Source organism: Pan troglodytes, chromosome 13, assembly GCF_028858775.2.
Source record: "Pan troglodytes isolate AG18354 chromosome 13, NHGRI_mPanTro3-v2.0_pri, whole genome shotgun sequence".
Lineage (NCBI taxonomy): Eukaryota > Metazoa > Chordata > Mammalia > Primates > Hominidae > Pan > Pan troglodytes.
In genome coordinates this window covers 110,154,464-110,180,575 of record NC_072411.2, presented here as the reverse complement: position 1 = coordinate 110,180,575, position 26,112 = coordinate 110,154,464, and the positions used below count along the sequence as shown (strand labels likewise).

The following is a 26,112-nucleotide window of genomic DNA, read 5'->3' as shown; positions in this document are numbered from 1 at the left end:
TAGGAGCCTAGAGACAAGAGGAGAGACCAGCAAAGGAGGCCAAGAAGGAGTGAGCAGTGAGGTAGAAGGATCCCAGGGTGTCTGACAAGCCACGTGAAGAAAGTGTTTCCAGATGAATTGTGACAGATGCTGATAGCTCAAATAAGATGAGCACTGAGAACTGACGATTTGCTTTAGTAATGTGAAGGTAATTAGTGACCTTAATGAAAGCAGTTTGAATGGAGTGGTGGGAGCAAAGGTCTGATTGAAGTGGGTTCAACATAGAATAGAGAGAGAGAAACAAGAAACAAGAATAGACAACTCTTTTGAGAAGTTTTGCTATAAAAGGAAGAAGAGAAGTCAGGAGTAACTTGAAGGGAAGTGGGGTCAAGTTAGGTTTGATTTTTTTGTTGTTGTTTTAATGGAAAAAATAACCGTATGTTTTCTATGCTGATGTAAACTATCCAGAAGAGAGAGAATTGCTAGAATGATATGGTTGAATCAGTAAGAATGATGGAATTGCGTGAACAATAGGAGGGTCTGGCTATTGCTTGGAGCATGGAATAAGAGAAAAAAGCTGTCTGCAGCCATGGGGGCCAGTAGGTACTTCGATGTGATGTTGGAAGCTTGTTGAAGTTGTATTCCATTTATATCAGTAGCTTTCATCAGATTCTTTTATTTCAGCATCTGTGATCTTAAAGAGATGAAATACCCAGTCCAAGTTACCCTGTGAAGTGCCATTATCTTCTACTTCATAGAGAAAATAGGGGTGATTATGCAATAATCCTGTCAACTGACCTATAAACGTGCCTACATCCGCATCTATCCTCATTGTCCTCCTTCCAGCCACCAAAGAAACATTACTTGTCATATGAAAGTTTATCCCTTCTGCCTGTATTCATGGTCTTCTCCTCTCTTCTCCATCACAGTTTTGCCAAATCTCGTCTCTTCTCCAACACAATTTTGCCAAATCTGTTGACCCTTGGCAGTTTCTTATTCTACTGGACTTCTCTAGGATACACTATTTGACCAGATGGACCATACTCCTTTTGAATTCTCCTGCCTTGGTTTTGACAACACACCCCTGGTTCTCCTCCCTCTAACTCTTCTTTTTCAATCACCTTCTCTAATTTCTTGTCCTCTGCCTAAACCTTTAATAGTGGGCTTCCTTAAGATTCATTATTTTGTTTCCCACTTTCTTGTCTTTCTATTGGGCATCTCCCTCACTTACATCATTTTAACTACCAGGATTCTTATGCTGATAATTCCTACTTTTATCTGCAGCTCCAGTTTTGCTACTAAAATTGAAATCTGTGGCTTTAATTGCCTATTGGACATCTCGACTTTATTTTCAACCTAGTAGTCTTCAAAATATATAAATTGGTTAGCTATATGGTACAGCATTTCTATCCTTGCATTAAAAAAGGTAGTAGAATTTGGCAAGTCCAGGAATCTAACTCCCTACTGGAGTAGCACTCTAGGCTTAGGATTCTGTTATGATCCTGCATCTTACACACATAATAGATAACATACTTCAATTACCTGATATGACCAGAAGCTTTTCTGATCCTTCTGCCAGAATGTTGTGACATCTGCCTTGAATGTACCTTCTGTGCAAGGGGCTTCATATGGAAACAGGCTGTATGACTGCTTTTAAAATTGATCCATAATAATTGTACATGTTTATGGGGTATATGTAATATTTTGATACGTACATACTATGTGTAATAATTAAATCAGGGTATCCATCACCTCAAATATTTATCATTTCTCTGGGTTGGGAACATTCAAAATGTTCTCTTCTAGCTATTTTTGAAATATGCAATAAATTGTTATGAACTATAATTGCCCTACTATGCTATCAAACACTAGAACTTCTCTTTCCAACTATATTTTTATACCCATTAACCAACCTTTCTTCATTCCCCTCTTCCCCCTACTTTTCTTAGCCTCTGGTAACCACCATTCTACTCACTACCTCCATGAGATCAATTTTTTTGCTCCTACATATGAGTGAAAATATGTGATATTTGTCTTGTCTGTGCCTGCCTGCCTTCTTTTCTTTATTTCTTTTTTTTTTTTTTTGAGATGGAGTCTTGCTCTTTTGCCAGGTTGGAGTTCAGTGGTGCAATCTCGGCTCACTGCAACTTCCACCTCCCAGGTTCAAGTGATTCTCATGCCTCAGCCTCCTGAGTAACTGGAACTACAGGCACGTGCCACCACGCCCAGCTAGTTTTTGTATTTTTTAGTAGAGACGGGGTTTCACCATGTTGGCCAGGATGATCTCGATCTCTTGACCTTGTGATCCACCCTCCTCGGCCTCCCAAAGTGCTGGCATTACAGGAGTGAGCCACCAGGCCGAGCTGGCTTATTTCACTTTAATTTCCAGTTCTATCCATGTTGCTGCAAATGACCGAATTTGCTGCATTTGACAGAATTTGCTGCATTTGACAGAATCCATGTTGCTGCAAATGACAGAATTTTATTCTTTTTTCAAGGTGTGGAGTGCAGTAGCACGGTCATGGCTCACTGCAGCCTTGACCTCCTGGGCTCAAGCAGTCCTCCCACCTCAGCTTCCCAACTAGCTGGGACCATAGGTACACACCACTACATCCGACTAATTTTTGTATTTTTTTGTAAAAGAGTCAGGGTTTCGCCATGTTGCCCAGACTGGCCTCGAACTCCTGAGCTCAAGCAATCTTCCCACCTCGGCCTCCCACAGGCATGAGCCACCACACCTGGACAAGAATTTCATTCTTTTTTATGGCTGAATAATATCCCATTGTGCATATATACCACATTATCCATTTGTCCATTGATGGGCACTTAAGTTGATTCCATATCTACCACCTTTTGGTTATATATCTAGCAGTGAGATTGCTGGGTCATATGTTAGTTCTATTTTTAGTTTATTGAAGAACTCCCATACTGTTTTCCACAGTGGCTGTACTAATTTACATTCCCACTAATAGTGTCTGAGCATTCATTCCCTTTTCTCCACATCCTCACCAGCATCTGTTATTTTCTGTCTTTTGAGTAATAGCCATTTTAACTGGAGTAAGATGATATCTCATTGTGGTTTTGATTTGCATTTCCCTGATGATTAGTGATGTTGAGCATTTTTTAACATACCTGTTGGCTATTTGTGTTTATTGAGAATTGTCTATTCAGATCTTTTGCTCGTTTTAAAATAAGATTTATTTTTGTTGCTACTGGATTGAGTTGCTTATGTATTCTGGTTATTAATCCCTTGTCAGATTAATGGCTTGCACATATTTTCTTCCATTTTGTACATTGTCTCTTCACTTTGTTGGTTGTTTCTTTTGCTATGCAGAAGCTTTCTAGCTTGATGTAATCCTACCTATCTATTTTTGCTCTTGTTGCCTGTGCTTTTGAGGTCTCACCCAAGTAATCTTTGCCCAGGCCAATGTTCTGAAGCATTTTTTCAATGCTTCCTTCTGGTCATTTTATTTGTCAGGTCTTACATTTCAGTCTGTAATACATTTTTATTTGATTTTTGTATATCCTGAGGGGGTCTAGTTTCATTCTTCTGCATATGAATATCCAGTTTTCCCAGCACCATTTACTGAAGAGACTGTCCTTTCCCCAGTGTAGGTCCTTGGCAGCTTTGTTGAAAATGAGTTGGTTGTGAATGCATGGATTTATTTCTGGGTTCTTGTTCTGTTCCATTGGTCTATGTGTGTATGTCTGTTTTGATGCCACCTTGCTAACAGATGTCTGAGACTTACTTTCATTGTAACTGTGTTACCTGGGAGCAAGTAGGTGGGGAAGGGCCCTAGAGCTGTCACCTACCTGGAATCTTTGGCATCTAAGAAAACAAACATGAAAATTGTGAGTGGTCAATTGGCTTATGTCCTTTTCTAATATATCCCTGGGCAACTCTGTGTCCAGTTCTACCCAATAATCATCCAAGTCTTCACTGTTTGCAAGATGCCTCTTCCTAATTATTCTCAGCATATGACCTTGTCTGCTACTTCAAGGAGAAAAATGAAGTTATGAAATATGAATATGAATATCTACAAATCTATCTATATTTGTACCTATCCTGTTTTCCCTCCTAACTTGAGAGAAAGAAGAACCCCTTCTCTTGTTTAGTGACCATCTTTCCACCTGTGCTCCAGATATTTTTATCCATCTAGGGAATCCTTGCTTATTCTTTGAGAGCTAAAGAAGGCATGTCCTCCGTGGTGACAGCTTTTTTGTTGCTCCTCACCATTCCCCATTGACTGCATTGCTGGCTCTCTCCTTCGTGCCACCATTGTGTCATGTGGACCTTGAGAATTGCACTTATTAAGGGATTAATAGCAGGAGCTTGGAGTTAAAACCTCTACCTGTTATCAGGTGCTTGATTTGTTGGGGCAAGTTGCTTGAATTTCCTAGAGCCTCAGTTTTGTAATCTGTAAAATGAGCCCACACTGCCAGAGCTCAAGTCTTAGCATTGTGACTTGTTAGTTAGCTGTTTAACCTAGGCAAGTTATTTAGACTCTGGGTGTCAGTTTCCTCATATGTAAAATGAGGATATTAATGCCTTATAGAGTTACTGCTGGGTAAATGGGTTAATGCATGTGTCATGTTTAGAACAGTGCCTAGCACATAGTGTGTACCAAATTTGTTCTCATCATAATTTCACATATTTACCTAAAAGAGTTGTGTGAATTGGGGTAATATAAGAAAAGCACTTAGCAAATGACTGTGATAAGCACTTAATTAATGGAAGCTGTTACTATTTTCATTATCATAACATCTATATAACAGCTAGTTGCTTGTCTATTTTCTCTATAAAGGTGAGCTCTCTGGGCACACGGAATGTGTTTTAGCACAGTTCTGGCACATAGTAGACAAGCAGGAATGTATATTAAATGAATGAAAGAATGAAGCCTGTCCCCTGGGAACATCAAACTCAACAGTTCCCAAATTGGCCTTATCACATCACACTCACCAGATGTTCCCCCAAGTGCACATTACCTGTCTTAGTGAATGCCCCACAGTCACCACTGCCAGATGTGGGAGACATCCTGGACTCCTCCGTCTGCCACACCTATGCTGCCTAAGCAATTAGCAAAACCAAGCCTTTATTTTAGCTCTTGAGGCCATGCTCTCCACTGTACTCCAGTCCCACCACACTAACTCAAACCCTCAGTCTCACTTACATGAAGGAAGTCAGAAGCCTCCTATTTGCGCTTCCTGCCTTTAAGCATCACTCTCTGGCTGGTATATTTCAAAAGAAAAGTCCTAATCTTACCTTAAGTAAGTTTCTTACTCTCTCTCAGTCTTAGTTTCTTTACCTTTAGAATGGAAATAATAATAGAACCCAGTTCATAAGGTTGCTGTTTGCTTAAATGTTTCACAGAAAGCACCTGGCACAGGGTGTGGTGCATCATAAGCCCTCAGTTATGGTTAGCTTTGACTACAATTGTATACAGGACAAATACAATTCTCTTAGCCTTCGTGATCCTTAGTCCCTGCCTGCCTTCCTAGCTCCTTCATCCATAACCGTTTCCCAGCACCAATCTCTTCATTAATATTACAGCCATCCGTCTATTTCCCTGTCATACCGTGCTGTTTCACACCTCTTGTCTTCCTCTTGCCCTCACCCACAACAGCAAATCCTAAAACGCAGCTTAAAACCTCTTTTCCTCTCCTGATTGTTTCTTTCCTCTCTACCAGACAAAATTATCATTCTATCCTCTGCTTCTTGTACTTGACACTTTGAATATAGGCTATAAATATATTTGCCATGTGTATATTAGATAAAAACTTATTTAGAGGGAAAGAATGATAGTTGAGCTTGGTTTAGAAGTTTTGGATTAATCTGCTTGGAGCGGGGCTTTGACAGCTATGAGAGGTGTATAGAGAGCAAGTGAGTGAGGCAATCCGAGCCCTGTGATCCATTGAGAGCTTAGGCGTGTGGCACTTGCCACCGGAATACACACCAATTAGTAAAGCAAAAGCAGAAAAGGTGGCACTGAATAAGAAAAATGAAAAGGCAAGCATGGTTGATGATGGCATGAAATGGAGGAGGAGATCCGAGTCTGTTTGCAGTGAGCTCTGAAGGTCACAGAAATCACCAATTTAGCCATCATTGACACTTAAAATCTCTCTGTAAAGCAGGATGTTTTGTTGTGGTGGTCATTCAAGTAATTAGATTTGATTTTGAGAGGATAGGTAGGCAATTGAAGATGTTAGGTACACTCGCTTCATCCATGTTGCACATGAGGAAAATCTCCTTTGTCAGACCACTCCTTCCCAAGTTCTTAGTGGACCAAGGAAGATTTTAAAGCAAAAGTGGACCTGGTGGATTTTATCTGGATCATCTCTCATTGGCATTAAGTAACTATATTCCATTTAGTCCAGTGTCTGGCTGTCTTTTCTCAGATATCAGGATTTAACTTAATTCTCCTAATTGTGAGGATCAATTCAGACCTATCAGTTTCCAAGACCAGACATCGTTCTGTTAGATCTGCCTGCTATCCTTAATAGCAAGTACGTGACTGGCTTGAATAGCCATTTAAAAGAGTAAAAAAATGGTTTTGCAGAACAGAATGAAATCTGTCATCTTAAGCATTTCCTGGCCTGCCCTCTGGTGTATTAATAATCCTAATTATTTTTAAAGCAGGATTTCGTCTATTTTCTGGTGTTATACTGAAGATTGAATTGAGCTCCAAGATTAGGAAGCGCTAAACCCTATCCTCAATTTCTATAGCCATTTTCTAATAAAATCTCTTTGAAGATAACTTTCCCTATCCCCCTAATCAAAAATATCAAGCGTAGCAAAGAGATGTTAAGGAAATCAAACAACCCTAACTCTTCCAAATAGTTCCCTTTAGTTTTGTTTTAAAAAAATTTATTTGTATCCTAGCTTGATAGAAAAAATTAGCCGGGCGTGGTGGCGGGCGCCTGTAGTCCCAGCTACTCGGGAGGCTGAGGCAGGAGAATGGCGTGAACCCAGGAGGCGGAGCTTGCAGTGAGCTGAGATCGGGCCACTGCACTCCAGCCTGGGCGAAAGAGCAAGACTCCGTCTCAAAAAAAAAAAAAAAAAAAAAAAAATTTATTTGTATCCTAGCTTGAATATTCACATTCCATTTAGCTAGAGTTTTTCCATGTTACATAAACCATTTCCTATCTCTACATCTTGAGAGGTATTCAAGGCAAGCTCTACTGCCCTTGTGGAGCTGAGGAGAAGCTCACTGATGGGAAAAACCTCTTGATAAGAGTCATTTGGAGATTCTGAGAACAAATTGTAATTAAACTGAAGGTTTCCTAATTTCTCCTCCATTAGCCCACTGACTGTTTTAACAGGACTAAGAAGTATTACCGTTAGAATTGATTTTATTATGATTTTGGCTATGAATTTTTATGATAGAGATGGGAATAAACACAGGAAGGAAATGTTTTACCAAAGCAATAAGTGGTTATTTTACGGTGGTAAGATTATAGATATTTTTTCCTCTGTTGATCTTTATTCTCCAAATTTTCAGTAATGGGATTATATTACTTCTATAATTTTATAAATTTTAACTGTTATATTTTATTTAAGAAAATATATATTAAAAGTTAACTTTTTAATGCCTTGGAATTTTTTTTTTTTTTTTTTTTTTAGAGACAGTGTCGTGCTCTGTTACCCAGGCTGGAGTGCAGTGGCATGACTGTAACTCACTGCAGCCTTGAACTCTGGCACTCAAGCATTCCTCCCACCCCAGCCTCCTGAGTAGTTGGGACTACAGCCGCACACCACTACACCTGGCTAATTTTTAAATTAGTTTTTGGTAGAGACAAAGTCTTGCTATGTTGCCCAGGCTGGTCTCAAACTCCTGGCCTAAAGCAATCCTGCTGCCTCAGCCTCCCAAAGTGTTGGGATTATAGGCATGAGCCACTGTGCCTGGACCAGAATTATAAATGTAAATGATTGTTCTGTCCTGTGATAGATAACTTGAGAGTTTAATGGGATAAGTGAGGCTGTTTTTCCCTAAATGCCTTGCACTGCTATATTTTATTCATTCTTCTTTTTTGAATATAGTATACTTTCAGTAAGTTCAAGGTTCAAAAAGTAAAAGGGGGCGTGCGTACATACATAAATAATCTCCTTTTTACTCACCCCATTCTTCTCAGAGGCAACCAAAACACTCCTTTCTCGTGTATCCTTCCAGAGATATTTTATGTACATGTATTTTTTCATACAAAAATGACAATATAGTATATACCCTGTGCTTAGAGAGCTTTCCATTTAGATAATAAAACTCTTCCTTGCATTTTTAAAAATATTTCATGAATTTTACATGCATATTTACACACACACACACACACACTAATTTATCTAACCAGTTCTTTTTTGGTGGACATTTAGATTTTTCCAGTCTTTTGCTATTATAGACAGTAATTCAATGAATAACTTTTTACATAATATTGAATATAATTTTTTTGCATTGATAAGCAAAACTATCTGTAGATAACTTCCTAGATATAGGCATGTACAATTTGTGAGTTTGATGGATAGTGCCAAGTTGCCCTCAATTAGGGTTGTATGCTCTTTGTTTTCACCTTGTAGCTTCCTGTAGGTGCCTCTCTTCCCCTGGTGCTAGGATGTCAGCTGTCATTTATGTTGTATCCGTGCTGCCTCTAGCTATCTTTTCTTCTTTATGGACTCTAAATATATTATGAACTTAGAAACAAATAACCAAGCTGTAGGAACTATGTCTAAAGCAAGAGTGTATGCTTCAAAGTTATGGCCAGAGCATTGTAAATTATTCATTCATTTGTTCAACAAGTATTTATTGGATATTTATTGTGCTCACTGTTCTAGGCACTGGGGATATAGTTTCTGCCCTTATGGATGCTCTTATTCCAGTGAAAGGAGAAAGACAGTAAAAAAAATACACAAATAGACTGGGCGCAGTGGCTCGTGCCTGTAATCCTAGTGCTTTTGGAGGCTGAAGCAGAAGGATTTGCTTGAGACCAGCTTGGGCAGCAGCAAGACCCTATCTCTACAAAAAATTTAAAAATTAACCAGGCGTGGTGTCATGCACACGTAGTCCTACCTAGCTACTCCAGAGGCTGAGGTGGGAGGATCCCTTGAGCTCAGAAGTTCGAAGTTACAGTGAACTATGATCATGCCACTGCATTCCAGCCAACCTGGGTAACAGAGCAAAACCTTGTCTCTAAAATAGAATAAAATAAAATAAATTGCACAAATAAGTAACTTTTGTATAAATGAAATGTTATTGAACTTCAGTTTTATTTTAAAGTTAAAATCAAATGGGATCCTACATGTCAGTGTCCTGCTTAATTACATTATAGGTTAGTCTTCATTTGTAGCCTACTTGCTGTAAGATGGAGAAGGGACAGGAAAACTCTTTTATGGAGTGATAAGCTGATAGAGTATGGTAACATTATTAAAAAATAAGAATTGTGAATGTAAACAATGCTAAAAAGCACAGAGCACAGTATCCAGGGATCTGAGTTGTGGCTCTAATTCTACCATGACATGACCACAAATAAGTTACTTATGCTCTTTGTACTCAATTTTCTCTTCTATTAAATACAGTCAATGGATTAGTTCAGTGTTTCTCAAAGTGTATTCCATGGAGCATTACCAAATTCTTTCGTGTTAGTAGGTGTTACGCAAAAAGGAGGGCCACAGCTAGGCCAGCTTTATGGGAATTGGAAAAGAGCCCCTCCAGAACACAGCTCAGCAAACTCACAGCTTAGCAAGAGGATGCAGCAAGGTAGAGAAAGACGCCCTTTCTTCTGGTTGGTGAGTGGGGGTCCGGGCTGGATCTTATCTCCCACACTCCCACCGCCCATGCATCATGTGCAGCACTCAACAGCTGCCCTGTCTGTAGTAAAATAGCTTTGAGAAGTGGCTGGGTTAAGCAGGTTTTCTTCGGTACAAGATGTCTCAGTTTTAATATGCAAACATGCTGTACTTTGAATCTCCAAGGAAACAAAGTGGTGTGTGGCATACATCTTATTGGACCTTAAAACGTCTTTTTTTGTGGGACTAGTGTTCCTTGGAACACAAGCTGAGAAAAATTGAATTAGATTATCTTTACTAGTCTTTGTTATTCTACAAGTCCTTCTTATTCGTGTTTTATTCTGATACATTTTCCTCCTTTAATAAAAACAAAGTCCACACTACCACCACCATAATACCATGTCATCTCCAAATTGCTATCTATGGTTAAACATTCCCTTTGCCCCCATTACGTTATCACCAGGGGCTATTTTTGTGGGGGAGCATACCAGAACACTCTCCCTCAGGATTACGCAAACCTGAACAACATTCAAGAACTTTGTTTTTAAGAAGTGGCTGTCACTAGCGTAACAAAAGTCGTATTATGTTCGAATCTATACTGATGACACTTAATAATGTTCAAATCAAGTGACATATGTGTTTACTTATAAATGTATATGTGTAAATAGCAGATCTGATCATTATTAGTTTGTAGCTAATCATAATGTGATTTTACCATTTTCTCCACCTCCTCCTGAATGTGAGGTAGGGGAGGAGGCCTCTTTCCTCTTGGATTCCTCCTTCTCATCTCTCTTGAATCATGTAGATGGCAGGGTTGTGAAGAAAGAATCAGTTCACAAACTGCAGCACAATCACCGTCACAGAGTTGAGTTCTTATAGCTTAAACTGTTCTGTTTATAAGCTACAAAAGCTATGGAAAGAAATTCGTTCATATGAATAGAAGGAATATAATTAATAAATATTAAATATTATTTGGTAAAATACTAATAGGTCAATACTAATACTAATGTGAATGGAGTGGTATCATGGAAAAGAGTGCCAGCCGAAACCATTCATTTGAGCTCATTCATCTGCACCTGACTATCAGCTGAATTTTTCTTTACATCAGAAATGGCAGCAGGCTTTTTAGGTTTTTCATAGTTTGGTTGGCAAGAAGTAGGACAGTAGCTCTTAGCTCTTAGTTGGAACATAGTCAGTGTTCACATATAATTCATGAAATATTTATATTAACAAAAAAACTTTTTCTCACATAAACTTTATCACCTAAGAATATCTTTGGCTTTTGTTCCTAAGTAACTTTTTTTTTTAACATTTTTAATTCGAGTTGAGTTTGACAGTGCAGTCCTCATGCCAGTGTGGAGGGTCATTTAGAACTTAGGAAATCAGTGGGGATACAATGCTCTATTTTGCAAAAATAGTAGGCCATGCCAGATTTTGAGTTCTCTCAAAAATTCCCTCACCGATTATTAGTGGCTGATTCTCAAAAATGAGTGCATGTGCTCAGCCTTGCTGCCAAAAATGGCTGAACGTGGTGGGGATTTGTTCATGTACTCAGGCAGCAGCGGTAGCGATGTGCACCATATGCCTACTGCTAGTAACAACTGGTGAAGGCAGCGCCTCCGACATGGTTGAAACGAGCTCTGTTTTTGTTTTTTGTAATTTCAGTTTATGAATACTGATGTCAGTGGCTGCTGTTCCATTTGTCTCACTGCTTTTACTTTCTCTGTAAAAGATTTTTTTCTTCCTTTCGGGCTTAAGTACCACCTGAAGAGAGAAGCCTTTTAAGGCCTGGGAGACTGGCCAGTGCCCTCTGTCGCTCTGTTCACCTACTAAAAGGTAGCATTGTTAACCTAATTCAGCAGGGCCCTGACTCCATATAAACACTGCTCAACAGAGCCAGAAAGACTAATTGAATTGTACAATACATCATTTTTTAGCAACAGTTTCAAGTGGGTTGTACTTCATTTCCCAAAACACCATCAGTCTTTTCCTCATTTTAAGATATTTAAATATCACAAATATTTAATCATGATAAATAAAATATTTAAACCCAATTCTTTCTTTCCCACTGAACTGTGGGCTATTATACCTAAAGACAGGGCCATGTTTGTTTTATTCTCCACTGAATGCCTAATGCCTGCTACAGTATCTGGCATGTACCTGTGTCTATTAATATATGCCTCAAAAATAAAAGTGAGGAATAACTGTTATTTCCAATCTGGTTAGATAGTTGAAGATTTTGGCTAATTGTAGGTGCCTCTTTGTGATTTTCAGAGACTGTAAACTTCTCTAATTCTGTAACTCTAACTCTGCAGGATGCTATAGGATCACACAACACAACAGGTACCTCAAAAATAATTGCTTATAAGGAAAAAAATTAGAAGTTTATTTTTTAAATGATGTATTTTTTTGCATTCCTATAAAGAACATAAACTTTGGTATAAGCTTTGTAATATAAGAAAATGATCATATTGAATTTTATGTTTATGTATGAGAAATTTATAATCAACATATAATAGCCATACATTTAATTATGACATATACATACAGAGGGGTTTTTATGTTTGTTTCTGCCTGTTGTACTCTATTCTGTCCCGCATTTGTTCACCAAGTGAATTTCTGTTTATCTTCTACACCCAGATCCAAGTGCCACCTGCTTTGCCAACCCTCTCCCCCACCAGGAGAGTTGATTTCTCCTTCCTCTAAGCTACCAGTGGGCCCCATCCATACCTCTTTTGTAGCAGATGACAGGGTACATGCTGCATGTTACATGTGGTTTTGTTTTAAATATTTGTGTCATACTACACAGTGAGCCACTTGAGGGAAGGAACTGTATCCTATATATCTTTATTAATATACTTCTAGCCTACCATATAAAACATAGATTTTTTATTTTCTTTTTAATAAGCAAAGTTTTTTGTTTATTTTAATGTTGAATTCTAACCTTGCTCCTAGAGAGATTTTAATGGAAAGTTTTTAGAGAGGTTTTATCTTCCATAAGTAGAAACTGAGCCAACTTTCTATGTATTAGTAGCCAATCTACATCTCACTGTCAGTGATTGGTAGAGATTCTGAAAAATTACCCTCATGTTATGCATTATTTAAGCCACTCCCTCTGTATCTCTGAGACATTGTGTTTCCATGTACTATTTATTTCTACTGATGACAATGACATTATAAAATGAACTTTCATAGTCTTGTGGATTACCGTGGATTACCACTCGAGGTGAATACAGAATTGGATGGATATATTGGCTGGAGTTAGCTGAAGTTCAAAGTTGTAATAAGAGCAACTCCTTTCTGGTCACTGAAGCAGTATATTTGAGCTTGTTTGCTAGTCAGTCAGATTATTCTGCAAATAATATCCTTTTATCCTTTTTGAATGTTGTAATATGTACATGATTTACTCTTTTTATTTGTTTGTTTGTTTGTTAGATGGAGTCTCGCTCTGTTGCCCAGGCTGGAGTGCAGTGGCATGATCTGGGCACACTGCAACCCCCGCCTTCTGAGTTCAAGCAATTCTCCCACCTTAACCTCCCAAGTAGCTGGGATTACAGGCATGTGCCACCACGCCTGGCTAATTTCTGTATTTTTAGTAGAGACGGGGTTTCGCCATGTCGGCCAGGCTGGTCTCAAATTCCTGACCTCAAGTGATCTGCCCGCCTCAGCCTCCCAAAGTGCTGTGATTACAGGCATGAGCCACCACACCCGGCCTTGATTTACCTATTTTTTAAGTGGCTACATTTCAAAAGTGTTATGGAATATTCATACATATATATGCACATATAAATTTATGTCATTTTTAAAAATCAGCATTTGTGTTAAGACAGTCTTCTTAATTAATTCCTTTTTATTTTGAAATAATTGTGGATTCACAGGAAATTGCATAGACAATTCAGAGAGGTTCTGTGTACCTTTCACAGTTTCCTCCCTTGGCTACATCTTAGGCAACTAAGGTCCAATATCAAAAACAAAAACAGCAAGTTGACATTGGTATAATAGGTCAGTATAACGGCACCATACTGTGCCGTTCTGTCACATGTGTAGGTTCCTATAATCACCACTGCAGTCAAGATACAGAATTAATAAATTCCTTCCTAGCTTACGGTTGAATGTCTGGAAGACAGAGAAGTCAAAATTTACATTTAATTCAACTACAGACTTTTTCATTTGTCTGTATTGAGAAAATAATCGTGTTCCTTTGATATTTCAGCTATGGTTCCTAGTTTGAGCAGGTGTGGAGAGCCAGGTGCTTCTCCAGGACTGACTGACGACGCTTGTTTTGTAGGTGTCGAAGCAGGCCAAGGAGTTTCTGGAGTACGTGTACGAGGAGCCGCTCATCGACATCCAGCAGGAGAACGCCATGCTGTACCACCACGCAGAGCCGCTGGCCGCCGTGCTGCGGCTGCGGCAGCGGCTGAAATCGCTCCGAGCCTATTTGTTCAGCTGCCGGGCAGCGGTGGCAGAGGATCTCCGCCGCAGGTAAGAGTCATAAATCTCAGACGGCTCCCGTTTGTTTTTCTTTCCCGCCCACAGAGAGTGGTGAGATTATCTCCAAAGGGCCTTTCCAGCACGGACCGCCTCTAATTTTGTGGCTCGCCCTCCGCCTCTCCACTGCCAGCCTCTCTCTGGGCTCATCTTTTTACTTTTTTTACTCCAAGGTCCCCATTTGGTTAAGCCAAGCAAAATGAAAATAACATTCACCGTTACTGAAGGCTTTCACCCATGGATCGAGTGCCCAGGACGGTGAAGCCTTCTCTTACCAATATGTTAATTTGAGATAATAATCATGGAAATATCTATATTGGTCACTTATGTAGTATTTTATACTTTTCCCAATTTCAATTCCTGTTTCTCATCAGCAAAAAATAAGCATGTTTAAAATAGTTCATAACTAAAAAGCATTTTCAATGGGAAATAAGTAAATGGTTATTCAAATTTTATTTTATTTTATATATTTTTTTTTTTATTTTTATTTTTAAAGAATAGAGACAGAGACTCATTCTGTTGCCCAGGCTGGTCTTAAAATCCTGGACTCAAGTGATCCTCCTGCCTCAGCCTCCCAAAGTGTTGGGATTACAGGTGTGAGCCACTGTGTGGGCCTCAAATCTTATTTTCTGTACAGAAACAAATACCCAAACTTGGTCAATGATGCAGGCAGTAGAGCTATAATTAAAATGCACAGGCCCAGGATTCTGCCTTTTCATCTTACCGTGGGTGCAGGCTGCTTTCCCTTAACTTAGTTAGCTCATAGTTCATAGAACACCAAGTCCAAAGCAGGCTCAGATCCTTAAAGTTGAAAGTAAAATGTGCCTGCTCTCATAAAATTCCTTTTTTACAGACAGATTTTATAGGCATTTAAAGTCTCACCCTTGGCATATACAAACTAGCTTATACTTGAAATAATTGTTGATGGCGTTCATAAGTCTCTAAAAATACCTTTTAATTTTTTTGTTTTAATAGAAATGACCAGCAGCATGCATTAGTCATGTTAAATGTTTTTGGAGGTAAGCCTACCTGCCTAAGAACTTTTGGAAAGTATTGAAGTGATGGAGTTTTGAGATCCAATTAGATCCAAAGAAACTGACATAACCCCGGGCATCTAAAAAGAACTAAATGTAGATAGTAAAGGATATATAATATCTAGACAAGCTCTCATAAAATAATAATGGAAAGACAGCTGCCATAAAGCAAAATACTTCTCAGTGGTAGTCATTCTATTACCTAGTTGTTTTTCAGAAAGCACAGAAAGTGGTCAGGATTTATTCTTATAAAGTCTAGGCAGATCTTAATTTTAAAAGATCAGGGCTTTCCTTGGAAGGCAATAGAATTATATGTCTCAAACTAATTTACCAACTAAACCAGATACAAGATTTTTAAAGTTCAAAATATGTTCTATTATTTTCAGTACCTTTTGGCTTTGCTCAGAGCTTATTTTTCTTGTGCCTGTATTTCTAGACAATATTAAAATCTCTACATAGGAATCATGTTAGATACCTTTATGGTATAATGTTTTGCTCTGCTTAAAATATGCCAAATCAGGGCACACATTTAGAAGTTAAATGGAAGGTCCTCTCCTCATATGGATGACTAAGAATCTCTACTCAATTCCAGCAGTCTGGTGGTTTACCACCATGTACTGTGCCTTATGGCCAGACCACCAGGAAAGAAATGGGAGTTCTAGAAACAAGGCACTCCCAAAGCTATGAGAATGAAGACAGCATTTTTCCCCTTCATTTTCCCTTTTCCCTATATTTTTCTTTCCTGGACTTGTTCATAACCATTATATAATGCAATGCCTGGCACAAGGTAGGTGTTCAGTAAGTACTGAATGGATAGATGGAAGGAGGAATGGATGTATATTAAGTGTCACTTCAGACCACTGAGTAATAGCTAGTAGCCCAATTTTGGGGAGGGAATCATCTTCAGAGTCTTCTTTTTCTTACCTTCCTATTTTTCACTTAGCGTAATGTCTGACCCATCCAAAACACTCAAAAATAGTTGTTGAGTGAATAAGCAAATGAGTGAAAGAGCAGTCAAATCAGTCCAAAAAATTTAGATGGTTCTGTTTCTGAGATAACTCTCAAATCTTTCCTCTCCTTTTTACTTCTAATACACTACCCTGGTTGAGAATCTCAAGGCTATTGCAGTGTCCTTCTAACTAGCCTAACATTTCTTCCCTCTTCAATCCAACCTTTGCATTAGATAAATTATTTAAAATAGAAGTATAGAATTCAAGATCTGCCCAAGTCTAACCCAGTATATTGTTCTACTCTCAAATACCCTGCCCTTCAGGCAAAAATTACTGCTTTGCTCTCAAGGCATTCCCTTGTGGGAATTAAATGAGTTCACACAACTGAAGTGCTTAAAACAGTGCTTGGACATAGTAAGCATACAGTAAATACTATTATTGTTATTAATATCACTTTCTTATCCTAGACTGTTCTTATATCTGGCTTTAAAAATATTTGATAAAATATTCCACTTAAAAGCCACCACCTGTTATTTTCTCTACTAGAATTAATCCTCTTTTCCTGCTGCTATGTCAAGAAAGGAGTGAGCAAGGGAGAGTGGATGGAAAGCTAGCTGGGCCCAGGCCTGTAGTTTCTGCTTATACAGTGCTTGCTTCTCCATGTGACTGTTTCATAAAATGGGTGGAGCAGTCTGCCTACAAGCCAACAATGAGACATTGATTCCTACAGAAACTGAGGAAGCACTGCTTTATTTTAAATTGTTATTTTAGATTTCCTATACTTACATGTTGTTAAAATATTGTTTAGGGTTACCATTTCTCTCAAACCTGAGGCAGAGAAAAGTGTGCTAGTAGCAAATAGTACTTTTACGGCTTTTGAGGGAAGGGGTAAGTTGAGGGGGGATGGTCTTGAATTTTTTTTAAATCTTTTTTATTAAAAAATTTAATAAAAATGTAATTTTAAAAAATTGTTTTTCTAGCCACTAAACAACCAGGGATGATTTATTCTGAAATACGACTATTTAGTGAAATAATCTCCAAGAGTTTCGCTGGGGTGTCCATACTTCCTGCAGCCAGGCCACACTTTCTTTTTTTTTTGAGACGGAGTTTTGCTCTGTCACCCAGGCTGGAGTGCAGTGGCACGATCTTGGCTCACTGCAACCTCTGCCTCCCAGGTTCCAGCAATTCTCCTGCCTCAGCCTCCTGGGTAGCTGGGATTACAGGCATGTGCCACCACGCCTGGCTAATTTTTATATTTTTAGTAGAGACAGGGTTTTACCATGTTGGCCAGGCTGGTCTCGAACTCCTGACCTCAGGTGATCCGCCTGCCTCAGCCTCCCAAAGTGCTGGGATTATAGGTGTGAGCCACCACACCCAGCCAGCCACACTTTTTTTTTTTTTTTTTTTTTGAGACAGAGTCTCACTCTATCGCCCAGGCTGGAGTGCAGTGGCATGATCTCGGCTCACTGCAGCCTCTGCCTCCTGGGTTCAAGCGATTCTCCTGCCTCAGCCTCCTGAGTGGCTGGGATTACAGGCCTATGCCACCACACCTGGCTTATTTTTGTATTTTTAGTAGAGACGGGCTTTCACCATGTTGCCCAGGCTGAATCTGACTTCTTAAAAACAAAGTTAGTCACCAATACCTTTATATGTAATGAGTTTATCCAAAATCAATATTTAAGGCTCCCTTTGTTTTACCTGAGGATACGACATCTAAAGTGGGGGAGTTTAAACAGTGAGGTGAACTTGCTGGACTTAACTAATCTCATATATCCCTGATAGAAACTGAAAGAGGGAGGAGTTGATGGGGAACAAAAAAAGCAAGAGAATCCAGTTCTTATCTAGTCGTAAAAGGCATTCTCTTCCTGCCTGCTTTTTACCTCAATATGAGAGTGGCCATTAATCTCCAGCAAGTAGGCCCAACATGCCGAAGACCTGTCAGCACCGTATAAACAGAATAAAGCAAACTGTTAATATTGCTGTCGTGAGAAAACTGAAAACAGACTGATTAATTGTATTGGCGCTCGACCGCCAGGGAGCCAGCTTTGGCCGTCGCCTTATTAGGGAAGTCATAGTTTGCTTTTAGGCCTTTCATTATGATGGCTGTCCGGTATTCATCCTCACTGTTTTTGTTATTGTTGTTAAATGAACGCCTTGTTCTTGAACCCACACTGCACATCTTGACTGGCAGGGGTGATTAGTTTAGAAAAAGTCAGTGTCCTCCCCGAAGCTTAAAATGTTTACAGTGCTGACAATTCACTGTTTCTGAGGACTCCCAGATGGCGGTCCTGCTGAATTAGTTCAAGGTCTAGTTAACTTTTCATGAGAAGAATTATTTACAGTGTCCACACATGAAGGTGCATGAAGAACTCTGTGGAAAATCTGGGCATACATGGCAATGTCAGGACACATCCGGATCAGCAGCTGTTAGGGAAATTTCTGGGAGGGACGTTAAGAACTGCTAGGAAGAGCCTCAGCTCTTGCTGAACACAGGAACAGCAGGATGTGTCACACACAGGCACGGTAGAATGTGTCACCTCAAGGCCAGATTTGGCCAGCAGACATGTTTTGTTTGGCCTCACAGGGATGGCCCCACAAAGTTTTGAAATTGTGAAATAGTTGCCAACTTTAAAAAAATCAGGAGTTTTCATGCACACACAAAGTGAAGCTTTCTGGTTTCTCTTGGGAAATGAGTTCTGATTACACAGAACTTCCCTCATTCTGTGTAGCAGAGATCAGCTTTAGACACTTGACTTGCCACTTTGCCGTAACTTCTTCTGCTCTAGTTTGTCTCCCCAAACCCAGTGCCACTTGGCATATAACACATTGCTGCCCTGTTTTTCTCATCTCCAGCCCATTTAATTCGTTTATGGTGGTTCCCTGGGCCTAGGCATTCGAGGTTTTAACCCCAAGGCCATGTAATTAAATATTAAGAACAGAGTTTGTCGATGTCTCAGATACTAGATCCGTAACTTGGTCAGGAAGTTCATCTCAAAGGATGCCGAATGTCTAGATGTGGTTCTCTCAAAAGACAGACATGAAGAGGCTTGTAGAACTAGAGGAAATAACACCAGGTCGACTTCAAAGTTCCTCAGAAGATGTGTTGGGGTGTCCTAAGGCTTGGGCTAGGCCATTACAATGCGCCCCTCAGGCAGTTGCGGTACAGTGATTTGAGGGAGGGACCATTACCTGGAGCAGCAGCCTCACCACAAAGCTGAAGATTAGAGCTGGGTTACCAAGCCCAGGTGGGGCAAACTGAGAAAAAAGAAAAAAGTGAGGACACAAATGGAGGTGGTTTATTATAAACTCTGCGTTAAGTTGGACGGCCTGAGCTCAGAGCTCATTTCTGTCTCTGTTAGCTTTCAGAGCCAGTTTTCTCACCCGGAGACAATACCACCTCATAAGGAAGGTGCGAGGATTCAGGGATTTAATGCCCAGAACAGAGCAAGCTCTCAGGAAATATTAGCTGCTATAACTTTTATTTTAAGCAGATCATAATTCAGGAGGAGCCAGGAGGTGAACAGGGGAGAAGAGGCAAAAGGAAGATGAGCCTGGAGGCATCCAAGAGCCTGGGATTCAGGGAATTGCCACACCTTTCTGTGCAGAGCACACAGGATCAGTAGAAGTTATGAGATGCGGACTCTGGCCCATCAGTAGCGATCTACCCGGATCCCTCAGGGACCATGCCCCTTAATCCTCCCTCCCTGCTTCTAGCATATTTAATTAATGTCATACTCTCTAATTTTTTTACCTGCCCTCTCACTAAAAAAAAAAAACAAAAAAACAAAAAAACAACCCTGTTCATACTACCACCTAAGATCCCATCTTAAGCACTCAGAACTGTCTCCATTTCCCTTTTGCCCACTCACTTCTGACGTGGCCCCTTGCAGGCTGGCTGTGGATTGCACTCTTCTCTGACACCTTGACTTCCTGAGGCCCTTGTTTCTTTGGCCTCCTGGGCATTGTTGGTCACCATTTCTCCTAGACCTCCTTCTCCCTGTCCTTCTCTGCACTCTGTCCTGTCCGAGTCTCCCCCTTCTCCTTGCCCTCAATGCCTCCACATCCTCCAGCTCCCTAATGCTAGGAATACCCAACACCTCGGCTGCCCTTCTGCATAATCCTCCAGCCTTCACAGGAGCCAATGGGGCGACTTTATGTGAGCTAGCAGAAGGTGCCCCTTTCTCAGGGCACTTGGTTTTGTTGTTGTTGTTGTTTTGTTTGTTTGTTTTGTTTTGTTTTTGAGACAGAGTCTCTCTCTGTCACCCAGGTTGGAGTGCAGTGGCGCGATCTCAGCTCACTGCAACCTCCACCTCCCAGGTTCAAGCGATTCTCCTGCCTCAGCCTCCTGAGTAGCTAGGAATTACAGGCATGTGCCACCACACCTGGCTAATTTTTGTATTTTTAGTAGAGACAGGTTTCACCATGTTGGCCAGGCTGGTCTTGAACTCCTGACCTCAAGTGATCCACCTGCCTCGGCGTCCCCAAGTGCTGGGATTACAGGCATGAGCTGCCACACCTGGCCTTATCAGGGCACTTTGTTGTCATCTGCAGGGAGAGAGTTATGGTCCCTCTGTAAATCGACACTGACTATAAGGTGACAACGTTTGGCCCAGCACTCTTCCTTGAGGAGATCACTCACTAGTTTGTTATGTCCAGCTGCGTACTGGACATCCCCACTTCAGATTGAAATTATTTTTTCCCTGAAAAATATATCCATGTGGGCCAGGCGCAGCAGCTCACACTTGTAATCCCAGCACTTTGGGAGGCCGAGGTGGGCAGATCACCTGAGGCCAGGAGTTCAAGACCAGCCTCGCCAACATGGTGAAACCTGTCTTTACTAAAAATACAAAAATTAGCAGGGCGTCGTGGCATGCACCTGTAGTCCCAGCTACTCGGGAGGCTGAGGCAGAATCGCTCGAACCTGGGAGGCGGAGGTTGCAATGAGCTCAGACTGCGCCACTGCACTCCAGCCTGGGAGGCAGAGCAAGACTCCACCTCAGAAAAAAAAATATATATATATATGTGTGTGTGTGTGTGTGTGTGCGCGCGCGTGTGTGTGTGCGTGCGTGTGTATGTATGTATATGTATGTATATATATCCATGTGGTCAGGTATGTTTCAGTTAACCATGACATTATTCCCTTATTTTCCCCTAGTTTGAACCTTGACATAGTCCAAAAGTTTTGCTTTAAGGTTCTCTAAGAACCAAATTCTTCCCTTATTTTTCATTCCCATTGCCATCCCCCTTGTCTCTACTCTCATCACCTTATTTCAATAATTTTCTTTTCTTTTATGAGCGTGTGTGTGTGTGAGACAGAGTTTCACTCTTGTCACCCAGGCTGGAGTGCAATGGTGCCATCTCAGCTCACCGCAACCTCCACCTCCCTGGTTCAAGCGATCCTCCTGCCTCAGCCTCCCGAGTAGCTGGGGTTACAGGCATGTGCCACCATGCCCAGCTAATTTTGTGTTTTTTGTAGAGACGGGGTTTCTCCATGTTTGTCAGGCTGGTCTTGAACTCCCGACCTCAGGTGATCCTCCTGCCTCCGCCTCCCAAAGTACTGGGATTACAGGCATGAGCCACCGCACCTAGCTATTTTAATAATTTTCTTTTTTTTCATTTTAATACTTTTCTAGCTGGGGATCCTACCTCCCCATGGCACCCCTCCTCAGTCCCTCTAACATATGTACTACTGTAAAATGGTCTTATTAGACAGTGAGTAGTTCGGCTACCTACAGGATAACGCAACACCCTTGGATGGGTTTTCAAGGTTCTCTGTCATCTGACCCTGACCTACATGCACAACTTTAACTTCCACATGGTTCCTGTGTAGACCACACCACGAGCCAGAATCTTCCACTGTGTTCCTGATGGACCACAGCCACCCCAGCCCAGCCAAAATGACATACTCATTTCCTTGACACCAGCTGCCTCCCAGTCCTCTTGACTCGACTTGACTTGGCTTCTCTTACTTTAAAGCCAACTCAAGTGCTGCCTCTTCCCACCTGTCCTCAGTAGCTGATCCCTTCTCTGGTTTCTTCCAGCAGTGATCATCTGGAACTTAAGGGCTTGGATGGTCTTCTCTTTTTTTTTGAGACGGAGTCTCTCTCTGTTGCCCAGGCTGGAGTGCAGTGGCACGATCTCCGCTCACTGCGAGTTCTGCCTCCCGGGTTCACACCATTCTCCTGCCTCAGCCTCCCGAGTAACTGGGACTCCAGGCGCCCGCCACCACGCCCAGCTAATTTTTTGTATTTTTAATAGAGACAGGTTTTCACCATGTTAGCCAGGATGGTCTCGATCTCCTGACCTGGTGATCCGCCCGCCTCGGCCTCCCAAAGTGCTGGGATTACAGGCATGAGCCACCGCGCCCGGCCAGGGCTTGGATGGTTTTCATCTCCTTATGTATATATCCTCTCTTGCTGGCTAGATCAGAAGGCCCTTAAAGGCCATGATTGTCCTCAAAACCTAAAATAGAAGACCACACATGCTAGTGGTGCAATAAAAGCTTGTTAATAATAGTAATTATGTGTAGAATAGTTTACTGTATATAAAAATAATTATGATTTCATTAGTCACAAAGTACTTCCCCTTAAATATATTATTTGTTCTTTACAGCAGCCCTTTTAGATAGGTAGGGCAGATGGTATTTAGAAAGAAGAGAAAGCATCACTAAACATCAGGGAAATGCAAATCAAAACCACAAGGAGATGTCATCTCACCCCAGTTAGAATGGCTATTATCAAAAAGATAGAAAATAACAACCACCAGCAAGGATGTGGAGAAAAGAGAACTCTTATAAACTGTTGGTGGGAATGTAAATTAGTACAGACTCTATGGAAAACAGCATGGAGCTTCCTCAAAAAACTAAAAATAGAGCTACCATATGATCCAGCAATCCTACTACTGGGTGTATAGCCAAAAGAAAGGAAATCGTTATGTCAAATGGATATCTGCTCCACCTATTTATGGAGGTCCCACTAGTCACTGTGGAAGTGTCCATCAAATGGACAAAGAAAATGTGGTAAATATACCCAATGAAGTACCATTCAGCCGTAAAAAAGAGTGAAATCCTGTCATTCACAGCAATATGGATGAGCCTAGACAATGTTATGTTAAGTGAAATAAGCCAAGCACAGAGAGACAAATACTCCATGTTCTCACTCATATGCAGGAACTGAAAAAGTGGATCACATAGAAGTAGAGAGTAGAACAATGGTCACTAGAGGTGGGGAAGGGTAGAGGGATGAGAGGGTTAGGGAGAGGTTGGGTTAACAAATACAAATTACAGTTAGAGAAATAGGTTCTGGCATTCTATAGCACTGTAGGGTGAATATAGTTAATAATAATTTGTTGTATATTTTCAGATAGCTAGAAAAGTGCATTTTGAATGTTCCCACCATAAAGAAATGATAAATGTTTGAGATGATAGTTGTGGTAATTACCCTGATTTGATTATTATACATTGTATAATGTACTGAAATAGTACATTGTACTCTATCAATACATATCATTATATGTCCATTAAAAATATTTAATAATAATTTTTTTAAAAGAAGAGAGGCCGGGTGCAGTGGCTCACGCCTGTAATCCCAGCACTTTGGGAGGCTGAGGCAGGCAGATTGCGAGGTCAAGAGATTGAGAACATCCTGGCCAACATGGTGAAACCCCGTCTCTGCTAAAAATACAAAAATTAGCTGGGTGTGGTGGCATGCACCTGTAGTCCCAGCTACTCAGGAGGCTGAGGCAGGAGAATCACTTGAACCCAGGAGGCGGAACTTGCAGCGAGCCAAGATAGTGCCACTGCACTCCAGCCTGGCAGCAGAGCGAGACAACATCAAAAAAAGTAGGAAGGAAGGGAGGGAAGGAGGGAGGGAGGGAAGGAATGGAACTATGACTCTAAGATGCTACACTCTGAGAGTGTAAAGGAAGGCAGGGAGGTGGCAGACAGTGGTGTCCCTTGAACAGGGAGGCGGATTGCTGAGACGGGCACTCCTGTGCTCGTTGGCAAGCTTGATCAGCCGTGGAGAACCAGGCATGACAATTGGGTTAGTGCTAGCAAATGCATTTACTCCAGGTCAGCATTTGCCAGACCTTCCTATGTCCCAGACCTGTAAACTTAAAACAAAAATACGAAGTTAACTATAGGGTTGCCTTGTAAATATCTTTAGCCAAAACAGAAATAAAAACATTACCCTCTATTTCTCACCATCATTTCACGTAAGAACATAGTAATACTAAAAAAAAAAAAAAAAAAAAAAAAATAGGCAAACTGCTTTAGAAATCAAACAGCTTTTTAAAATCAAGTAGATTTAGAAATCATTCTACATTTTTTTTTTCTCATTTTACTCTGGACTGCTAAAAACATCACCAGACTGACACCAGCTGTTTGGACTAGCTTTTCAGAAATCCCAGTTCAAGTCATATTTTCTCTTCTGAGTGCTGAAGTGAAATCCACTCCTGGGAAATTTCTGTGGATGCTTCAGTATTTCCCATTCTCAATCATCAAAAATGTGATTTGGGGGCTTGGGGTGCCTGGCAAATCCATAGCCCATTACGGTATAAATGTAAAACTCGTCTCTCTCCAGTACTAGTCAAGGGCAGTAGGCAATATTAGGCCTCTTTCCCTGGTTGCTTAGAACAGAATTGTGTTCTCAGGGAGCATTTGCTCCTACATGTTTGTCAGGTTTAGTCCTTGACTTAGACCATTCCGAAGCAATTTAATGGCTTGGCTTGAGAGCCTCAAGAGAATACCCAAAGTGATTCTTCTACCTTCTAAGCCATCTCTTCCTATCTTTGGGGTCACATTTTATTTCAAATTATGATTATATCCAGCAGGAGTTCCCACTGAAATATCAGTTTTACCGAATGGTGAGAAATTTCTATTATAAAGATTGCCACTTTTATTAAAACTGTCCTGGTGAATACCAGAAAAAAATGTGTGTGTGCGTGTGTGTGTGTGTGTCTGTCCTGACAGACTCCCATTGCTTCCCCTTCCTTCAAGCAAAATTTAGCAGCTTACTCTGCTCTCAGACCAGTCCCCATCAATGTCACTTGATTTAACAAGACTGCCTTCCCCCTCCTTCCCTTGTTATGCCAGAAAAAAACTATCTTTCTAGTGAGTTCACTGTAGCTGAGGCTGAGTCCAAAGGTTGAAATGTTCTTTGGCTGTCTAATAACGTCTTAACCTTAATATGTCCAAAACTTAGCTCCTAGTATTCCCACCCATGCCCACTCACATTGCAAACCACTCCTCCTACAGTATTTCCCATCTTGCTTCATGGCATCTCTGTCCATACAGTGATGCAAGCCAAACACCTTTCTCTCATATTCTACATCCAGTCAGCAAACCTGTCAGCTTCAGCTTCAAAATCTATCCACTTTTCACCACTTTCACTGCTGGAGGTTGGGTCCACCATCACCTTTCGCCTGGATTATTCCAGTAACTGGTCTCCTGCACCACCCTTATCCCCCTTCAGTCTGTTCTTAAGACTATAGCTAATGTATAAATTAGATGATGTCACTCCTGGCCCAAACGGATAGTTTCACCTCTCGCTCCAAGTAAAAGCCCAGGGCATACGTGGTCTCATCTCCCATTACCTCTCTGCCTCATCGCCCACTACTTTCCCCCTCATTCACTCTGTTCCAGTCACACTGGCCTTTTTGTTGGTCCTTGGTCATACCAAGCTGGCTGCTACCTTAGTTTCTATACTTGCTTTTCCTTTCCCTCTGTAACTGCTGAGATTGCTTCCTTTTTTCTCTTTTTTTCTTTTTTTTATCGTTTTGTTTCTCAGTGTGAAACCAAGCTTGCTTCGTAACTCCATTAGGTCTTTGAGCAGCCATCACTTAATGAAGCATCCTTTACCACTCTGTTTTAAATGGCAACACAGTGTCT

At 40.8% G+C, this 26,112-nt stretch overlaps 1 protein-coding gene across 7 annotated transcripts in view; it reads left to right on the top strand.

Annotated features, from left to right (window-relative positions):
- PLEKHM3 (pleckstrin homology domain containing M3) overlaps nt 1–26,112 on the top strand; it is a 218,883-nt gene that overhangs the window by 95,629 nt on the left and 97,142 nt on the right. For all 7 annotated transcript variants that reach the window (XR_010149857.1, XM_001140597.7, XM_016950390.4 and 4 more), the window contains exon 5: nt 14,040–14,233. Coding sequence is in view for 6 of the 7 variants with exons in the window: in XM_001140597.7 (XP_001140597.2) it covers nt 14,040–14,233 (194 nt within the window). In the remaining variant the exon portion in view is untranslated. The remainder of the gene's footprint in view (nt 1–14,039; nt 14,234–26,112) is intronic.